The 9,607-nt window shown below is 39.0% G+C and overlaps 1 protein-coding gene across 3 annotated transcripts in view; it reads right to left on the reverse strand.

Annotated features, from left to right (window-relative positions):
• LOC108698217 overlaps nt 1–7,609 on the reverse strand; it is a 78,745-nt gene extending 71,136 nt beyond the window's left edge. For 2 of the 3 annotated variants that reach the window (XM_041572398.1, XM_041572397.1), the window contains exons 1-2: nt 6,748–6,814; nt 3,049–3,291 (exon numbers count right to left, since the gene is read on the reverse strand). In XM_041572398.1, the coding sequence (XP_041428332.1) occupies nt 3,049–3,291; nt 6,748–6,799 (295 nt within the window). In that variant the 5' untranslated portion in view covers nt 6,800–6,814. Of the gene's footprint in view, nt 1–3,048; nt 3,292–6,747; nt 6,815–7,491 lie in introns of those variants that run through there. The other variant, XM_041572399.1, reaches the window with a different exon arrangement.
• Between the last annotated feature and the right edge of the window lie 1,998 nt (nt 7,610–9,607).

Raw genomic sequence — 9,607 nt, forward strand, 5'->3', positions numbered from 1 at the left:
TAATTGGCAGGGCTTGTAAATAATAATTCAATTTAGGCATCAGGAACATTTTCAACACTTGTGCTCTCCCCAGCCAAGACAGGTTTATTTTGTTTCATTGAAGTGTAGTCAATAAAGGGACAAAATTGTTGTTATACAAATCGGACATGTTTGGAGTGATATTTACTCCCAAATATCTAATACTGTGGTTTGCCTTTTTAAAAGGAAAGTTTTTTATTAACCTCTCCATTATATTTTCTGGGGTATTAATATTCATAATTTGAGATTTTGTAAGGTTAACCTTGAAATTTGATAGAGTTCCAAAATGTTCTATAAGTGTTAGAAGGCAAGATAAGGAGGACGTCGGATTGGAGACAAAAATTAGCATATCGTCAGCGAAGGCTATTGTCTTATACGCTTTCTCTCCAAACTTTATTCTCCCTATATTTGCCTCCAGTCTAATATGCGAAAGTAATGTCTCAATCACCAGCACGAATAGCAGTGGTGATAGCGGAAAGCCCTGCCTGGTTCCATTGCAAATATATACTGGATCAGATAGTTTGCCATTCACTTTAACTCTTGTGTATTGGTCTTTATATAGAGCTAAAATACGATTTATGGTGATCTCCCCTATTCCAAATCCTCTCAGTGCTTTTTCCAAAAACAGCCATCCCACTATATCAAATGCTTTTTCAGCATCTGTTGTAACTAGTATTGATGAAGGTTGTACTTTATGCTTATCCATTTGCCCTATTTTCAGTAATGATAAGATTTTATAGATGTTATCTTTTCCCTCCTTTTTAGGTATAAACCCAGCCTGATCATCATGAATAAAATCCGGTAAGTATTTTTTCAGTCTGTTTGCTATTATTTTAGCGTATATTTGTAAGTCTATATTTATTAGGGATATTGGCCTATAGTTTTCACAGAGCTGGGGATCTTTCCCCTCTTTTGGGATAATAGTAATGTTAGCTGCTTTTGCCTGTTTATGGAACCCACGAGTTGATCAATAGTATTGTAATAGGAACACATAAAGGGTATTAGTTCTATTTTATACGTTTTGTAATACAATGCACTGAAACCATCCGGACCCGGACTCTTTTCCACTGCCAATGAGTCTATAGTGTCACTTATTTCTTGAGGTGTGAAAGGTGAGTCCAAAATAGATCTTTCTTTTACTTTTAAAGATGGTAATTGGGCTTCCTCTATAAATGTATCCATTGCCTCTAGTTTATCTTTTTGATCAACCCCTTCCTGTAGTCTATATAATGTTTGATAATATTGCTGAAATTTTTTGGCAATAGTATGTGTATCGTAGTGAATCTTCCATTTTTTGCTTTATACTTTTTATCCCGTTATAGGATATATGACTTTTCCCATTGGAAGAGTCCATTATTGGGTTAAGCATCAAATTAAGACCCCCTACCATTATTACTAAACCTTCCTTAAAATTGTTTAACTCTTCTAAAAACTTATTTAAGAATTTCACCTGGGCTGTGTTAGGCACATACACATTTGCTATGGTTATCCTGAATGTCCCTAGGTTCCCCTTTATAATAACATATCTGCCTTCTTTATCTATTTTCCTGTCTTGAAGTACAAAAGGTAAGTCTTTGTGAATCATTATCAAAACTCCTGTTGCTTTCTTCTCTGGGTTATTACTGTAGTAAATCTGTGTATAGTGTCTGTCCATTATCCTTGGGGTATGACCTTCTTTGAAGTATGTTTCTTGCAACATTATTATATGTGCCTGAAGTTTTTTACATGTGTTAAAGGATTTGGCTTCTCTTAACAGGTTCATTCAGCCCATTTACATTATAGCTTAAAATTGAACACATTCACTTTAAAATACCTTATTATGACATGTACCATTATAGTTTTAACCTCTTGTCCTATATCATCTACTTTAAGAAAATTATAATCCATCCATAAAAAAATTGGCCTGTTGCCACAGAATAAACAAAAATGAGATATAAGAAAAACAAGTTAAAGAGTTGAAAAATACTAGATATCCCACTTGCATGGTGGGAAATTATTATGCCGCCTCAGACTTATAGAGGATATATCCTCTTGCTGTTCCCCAAGGGCGGCTGGGTGCGCCTAGGCGCACTTTTGTGGGGAGTTATAGCTGCCACTTTGCTATGTCCTTCCAGAGACAGCCGGGTTCTTACTCCAATTAAACCTAAGCCTATTTGGGTTGCTTGCCAGAGCTTTTCCTTTTTACCCCCTTTTTTTTTTTTTTTTTTAAATTTCCATGCTGATCTAACCTATTCCCTCTACCTTCTTTTTCTTTATTCTCTGATATAAACCTTGCTACTTTACTACCCTCCCTTAACCCCTCTTCAGAAAAGAAAAGGATCTTACATTCCATACCAATGTTACTCCTAGACACTTCAAAGCCGACTTGGCTTACGGGGGCGTCTCATGCATGCGGGTATGGCAAATCGCAGTCTTCCAGGGTTTTAAGTGAACTAACTATATTCGTGCCCCGTTCCCCCTTCTCCTTGGTGCAAGTCTCCCTTTTGTTTACTCTGTAGATTGTGTAGCCCTTATCACGCTTATCTAATATCTTATACATTAACCCGTGAAATAGTTACTACTGCCCCCCTTGTGTTGCGTTTATACGCCTAAGTATTTTCTGTGATTTAGAGTGATATTTTATTACTCCTGCCCTCTTTATGTGCCTGCTATGCAGCCAAACCCACTCTGAATGTGTTATACTTAATCAGTGTTTATCTACACCACCAGGTGTGACTACTGTTAATTGTTATTAAAACCTTCTCCACTCTCTATACCCCTGTGTGGGTAGCTCTCTAACCCCAGTGATATATATATATATATATATATATATATATATATATATATATATATATATATATATATATATATATATATATATATATATATATATATATATATATATAAAAATATATATATATATAAAAGTAAATTTCTAAAAATGTAAATTATTTGGATAAAATGGAGTCTATGAGAGACAGCCTTTCCATAAATCCTGAGCTTTCTGGATAACGTGTTTCCAGATAACAGTGTATTGGTTATGTAACTTACCACAATTTGTTATCTTTCTATTATTTCCATCTCGATCAGTGAGGCTTATATTGCAAACTTTGGAGCTTCCAGACACACAAATAAGATGATTGTAGCTGCATACTTTGTACTTTTGAACACAGTTGGGTAGTATTGTTCCATTTTGAGTTTGGAAATGCCAATTTTGACCCTGTACCCTGCACAAGGAATCTTGCATCAGACAGAACTGCCAGTAGTTCTTTGATGTTCCTTGAACACTGTGAGCTGAAAAAATAAATAAAACAACGCACTTTAAAAACGTGCAGAATAGGAAGACAGCCAACCTGTTTATGCTTCAATTTGAACAAGAGAACATTCTAGGCAAAGCGGCGGACAGGATAATCTCATATCTACGCTATAGTGATGACCTGCTTCTCCTATGGAAAGGGGACTCTGATACCCTCATCTTATTTATTTGTTTTGCTTTTTTTTTAATTATTTGCCTTCTTTTTTTTTTAGTTTTTATTTTAACAAGATTTTTTCAAATACATTACAGTACATTACAATACCACAAACATAAACAAGTAAACAGAAAAAAAAAGAAAAAACAAGAAACAAAAAAAAAAAAAAAAAAAAGAAAAGAAAAAAGATAGATAGAAAGGTAAAGTAAAAGTATATAGAAATATATAAGGATATATGGGACCCTAATTAACTCTCCCCTGGGTACCTCTTGCCTTCGCTGTCACACCCACAGGCCATAAGTCGAACCTTTTAAGGTTACTTAAAGGGATACTGTCATGAGAAAATATGTTTTTTTCAAAACGCATCAGTTAATAGGGCTACTCCAGCAGAATTCTGCATTGAAATCCATTTCTCAAAAGAGCAAACAGATTTTTTTATATTCAATTTTGAAATCTGACATGGGGCTAGACATTTTGTCAATTTCCCAGCTGCCCCTGGTCATGTGACTTGTGGCTGCACGTTAGGAGAGAAATGCTTTCTGGCAGGCTGCTGTTTTTCCTTCTCAATGTAACTGAATGTGTCTCAGTGAGACATGGGTTTTTACTACTGAGTGTTGTTCTTAGATCTACCAGGCAGCTGTTATCTTGTGTTAGGGAGCTGTTATCTGGTTACCTTCCCATTGTTCTTTTGTTTGGCTGCTGGGGGGGGGCGAAGGGAGGGCTGATATCACTCCAACTTGCAGTACAGCAGTAAAGAGTGATTGAAGTTTATCAGAGCAGAAGTCACATGACTTGGGGCAACTGGGAATTTGACAAAATGTCTAGCCCCATGTCAGATTTCAAAATTGAATATAAAAAAATCTGTTAGCTCTTTTGAGAAATGGATTTCAGCCCAGAATTCTGCTGGAGCAGCACTATTAACTGATTCATTTTGAAAAAATATATTTTTCCCATGACAGTATCCCTTTAAACCGGTTATAACCTTTATTATTTCAATTACCTCCCTTGCCCCCTCCCCGCTGCGTTCCTTTCCTTGCTACTGAGGAATCTCCCTATCTTTCTGTTTTAATTGGCATCCCTTTTAACTCGATTTGTTTAGATACCTAACCCATGGTCCCCAGACTTCCCAGTATCTATTACTCTTATTGTGGATAATGTGTGTTATTTCTTCCATTTTTCTGATATGCTCTACCTCTTGCTGCCATTCCGTGCTGCTTAAAGGGATACTGTCATGGGAAAAAAAATTTTTTTCAAAATGAATCAGTTAATAGTGCTGCTCCAGCAGAATTCTGCACTGAAATCCATTTCTCAAAAGAGCAAACAGATTTTTTTATATTCAATTTTGAAATCTGACATGGGGCTAGACATTTTGTCAATTTCCCAGCTGCCCCATGTCATGTGACTTGTGCTCTGATAAACTTCAATCACTCTTTTACTGCTGTACTGCAAGTTGGAGTGATTATCACCCCCTCCCTTTTCCCCCCAGCAGCCAAACAAAAGAACAATGGGAAGGTAACCAGATAACAGCTCCCTAACACAAGATAACAGCTGCCTGGTAGATCTAAGAACAACACTCAATCATAAAAACCCATGTCCCACTGAGACTCCTTCAGTTACATTGAGAAGGAGAAACAGCAGCCTGCCAAAAAGCATTACTCTCCTGAAGTGCAGGCACAAGTCACATGACCAGGGGCAGCTGGGAAATTGACAAAATGTCTAGCCCCGTGTCAGATTTCAAAATTGAATATAAAAAAATCTGTTTGCTCTTTTGAGAAATGGATTTCAGTGCAGAACTCTGCTGGAGCAGCACTATTAACTGATTCATTTTGAAAAAATTTTTTTTTCCCATGACAGTATCCCTTTAAAGGGCCGCTCTGCTTCCATTGTCTTGGAATTAATGACCTAGCCACCTCCAGCAGGTGCAAGGTAAGTGGGTCCCTTAATAGACCCTTATTGCCCATATCGAAACTTAGCAAGATCAAGGGGGCATTATCCACTGATAAATCGTAGTTAGTTATTTCTTTTATTACGTTGAGGATTTTACCCCAATAATCTTGCAGTTCATTACACTTGCACCATATATGCTTATGTGTCCCCTTCTCCTTAACGCATCTCCAGCAAAGATCTGTTTGTGCAGGAAACATCTTATTCAACCTAGTTGGAGTAAGATGCCATCTAGAGACTATTTTGAAGTTCATTTCCCTCACTCTTACAGATTTAGATGATTTATGGGCTTGTATCACAATCTTTTTTTTTTTCCAGATCTCAGAGGGGAGAGAATTATTTGCCTTCTTAATCTCTTCCCTGCTTTCAAATGGGGGTCACCCAGCCCTTCCTATTAATATTCCAGTCTCTTATTCAAATCAGTGAATGGTTGCTAGAGGAATTTGAACACTAGCCACCAGATGGCTGAAACTGCAAGCTGGAGAGCTGCTGAATAAAAAGCTACTGTAAATAATTCAAAAACCACAAATAAAAAAAATGAAAACCAATTGCAAATTGTAATGTCACTCTTTACATCATACTAACAGTTAATTTAAAGACGAACAACCCCTTTAAAGAAGAAGGAAAGGCTGTTTGCACCCCTAAGCGATTGTATTGATTTACCTTAAACCCCGGGCCGGTGCTCCTATCAGCAGTAAACTGCACTGGCACAGGGTTTTTCTAGTGAGCACCACGGAGTGATCTTCCATTTTCTTCTTCTTTCTTCAAATTTCCCAGGGCAGACGCATGCACTGTAGAACGAAATAGCAACTTTTTAGTTAAAGTTCGGCTTTTCGCTCTACTGCACATGCAACGCAAAAAAGGTAGGAAGCAGGAAGAGGATCTCTCTGTGGTGCTGGTATAACCCAGGGACGGTGCAGGTTTCTGCTGATAGGAGCACTGAGCCGGGGTTTCAGGTAAGTCAATACATTCACTTGGGGGTGCATAACATTTGGCACCCCCAAGTGCAAAATAGTCTCTCCTTTAAGGGTCCAGACTAGTTGTCATTTCTGTCTTTCTACCCGATTGTCGCAAACGTCCGAGCCCTCCCCCATCATTATCTGCTCTGAATGTATCAGCGCTGCATACATAGGCATGAGGACACAAGGCACTTAAACAGTGGACTTTTAGAAAGTCTCAGACTTCCGGCATTAAAATCGATACACGGAAGTCAGGCCTCTATGTTGAGCGCGGCAGCGTTATCAGCTCGGATAGCAAACGGATTACATGTTCAGTATTTATGCATGTGGGCAGCCAGACTGTCATAGTGAGGCGTCTTCCAGGCCGCTTCCATTACCTGCTGCGCATAGATAAAACAGCGCCCGGAGATTCAGGTTCAATGCCGCCATATTAATCCGGAGAAATAAAAAAAAAAAAAAAAAAAACGCCGTTTGACGTGAGCCCACGTAAGTACGTAAGGCACGCAGAGACATTCACCTATAGCAGCAGTAGAGGGCACTGTTGCGCTACTAAAGAGGAAGATCTGAGACAACTCAGCAGTTGTTACCACGCCTTCCTTTACGTCAACGTGAGCCCACGTAAGTACGTAAGGCACGCAGAGACATTCACCTATAGCAGCAGTAGAGGGCACTGTTGTGCTACTAAAGAAGAAGAGGAAGATCTGAGACAACTCAGCAGTTGTTACCTCGCCTTCCTTTACGTCAACTGTGCCTCTAACACCCGCTCATTTTTCCTTTTTATGAAGCACCCCACTAACATCCATTGGTAGAAGTGAAAAGAATTTTTACTAAAACAAGCCTCTCCCGTCACGGAGGGGTCAGATTAAAAAAAAAAAAAACAGAACAAACTCGGTCCCATTATTTGTTCACTAATGTAGAAGTAAAACCCGAGGCGCTGGTCCAGACAAGGCCCTTTGCTTCAGTCGTTGGCAATGGTAGATTTCTATATTTCTATAATGGATAATGCAGCCTCTAGTACTGTCATTTAAAAGATCTTATTAGTCACCTAGGAGTGACCACAGTGCGTTTATAAAGGTCACATAACTCACATACACACGCTCACTGATCACACAATAACGTACCTCTTTAGAGCCCAGGCTGGGGCTACAGACATTCATTCTCCAAACGCCGAGCGATGTCTGTTCCTCAGGCTGACAGAGCCGGGGGAGTAGTTGAGACAGAAGAATATCTGTGGTTAAAAGTATTACAGGAAACAATTTCAACTCCTCCCTCTGTCTACAGGACACAAAAAGGGGCGGGGCAAGAGCCATATCTGGGGAGGGTTTTTTTCTGTCACAAAATCAACACAAATTCACATTACTTTTATAACACACTTATAGAGCAGTATAAACAACTATAAAGATAACGCGTGACATGCTGCAAGGAATAGTGAGAGACACAGAGGAGGATAATAAGTAGTGCTACAATGGGATCAGACATTGTGCCAGTGCTTCAAAACATAGAATTTGAGTCTAGTTTTGCCCTGCTGTCACCATCTTCTACAACTGTCTCCCATTGCCACCATCTCTGCTACTACACTGCTGTCCTTGGCCACTTTGAACTTCATTCTGTCCAAACTTTAGCATCTTTTTATGTTCTTCCGCTTCCCAGCTTGTTGGTATTTTATCTTATGCCATACTTCACATATAGAATAAAAAAATACTAAGAGTAGAAAATGCCAGTGTTGCTTCATTCTGCAACATCATGTCTCATCTCCAGACTGTAAGACTCTGTTGGGAGGCAAGCTTTCTGGCTGCTCTCCATTACCACTAGACCATTGGATTCTCTCATTTACTCCTCTTTCATGTGACTTTCCCATCCCATCTCCCACATCATTTACTAGCCCTTGCTCTTCTTGCTTTGTTCCTGCCCCAGTTGCAGATATGAGAAAACACAGTTGTATCAGTCATTGATCCAAGAATAGCATAGCTAATATATGCTCATCCCAAATCTACTCTAATTGACCTTCCGAGCTGGGGTTTCAGTAGGGATGCACCGAAGGATTCGGTTCGGGATTTGGCCTTTTTCAGCAGGATTCGGATTCGGCCGAATCCTTCTGCCCGGGCCAAACCGAATCCGAATCCTAATTTGCATATGCAAATTAGGGGCGGGGGAGGGAAATTATTTGACTTTTTGTCAGAAAACGAAGTAGAAAATGTTTTTCCCTTCCCACCCCTAATTTGCATATGCAAATTAGGGTTTGGATTCGGTTCGGTATTCGGCCGAATCATTTGCGAAGGATTCGGGGGTTCGGCCGAATCCAAAAAAGAGGATTCGGTGCATCCCTAGATTTCAGGTATATATACCTGTTCTCTCCATCTTGTCTTACTGTCTATCCCTTCACTCTACATCTTGTCTTACTGTATCTCCCTCAGAGTTGCCACCTGGCCAGTATTTTACCGGCCTGGCCGGTAAAAATGACGGTTGATCCCAATGTTATTAATAGGGAAAAAAGATAAATATATAGGAAAGCTGGTATTTTTTTCCAGAAAAGGTGGCAACCGCAATTGCTCTACTTGGTCAGCGTTTGAAAAAAGGTCTATGGAACTGTGGGACAGACTAATTGCTAGAGGTTATGAGTCCAATAACATAAAAATGGCATACGATAAGGCGGTACTAAGTAATAGAGCAGAATTACTATTGCAACATAAATCACAGAAAACAGAGTTGAATAAACAACGAGATGGGAAAATAAGATTTATTACAGAATATAGTACAGAAGCAAAGGAAATACAGCGAATAGTGTTGAAACATTGGGGAATCTTGAGATCAGATCCGGTGTTGTCAAGGTTGAATATTGAGAGGCCGCAGTTTGTGTACAGGAGAGGATATAACCTGAGAGATAAAGTTTCACCGAGTATGCTATCTGAAAGAAAACAAGATAAGAATTGGTTACAAACGTTGGGCACTTATAAATGTGGAGCTAAAATATGCAAATGTTGTAGGTTTATAAAAATATCACAGGAAATATATAGTACAATCACAGGGAGAACGTATGACTGTAAAACCTATGCGAATTGCCGTACAAGTAATGTGATATATCTAGCAACGTGTCGCTGCGGCAAGCAATATGTAGGCAAGACTTCCAGAAGATTAAAAGATCGAGTTTTGGAACATCTAGCCTGCATAAATCGAAAAGATATTACCTCAGCCATATCAGCACACATAATAAATGAACATGGTGCTAATGTTAATTTT

This window comes from Xenopus laevis, chromosome 8L (genome assembly GCF_017654675.1).
Source record: "Xenopus laevis strain J_2021 chromosome 8L, Xenopus_laevis_v10.1, whole genome shotgun sequence".
Lineage (NCBI taxonomy): Eukaryota > Metazoa > Chordata > Amphibia > Anura > Pipidae > Xenopus > Xenopus laevis.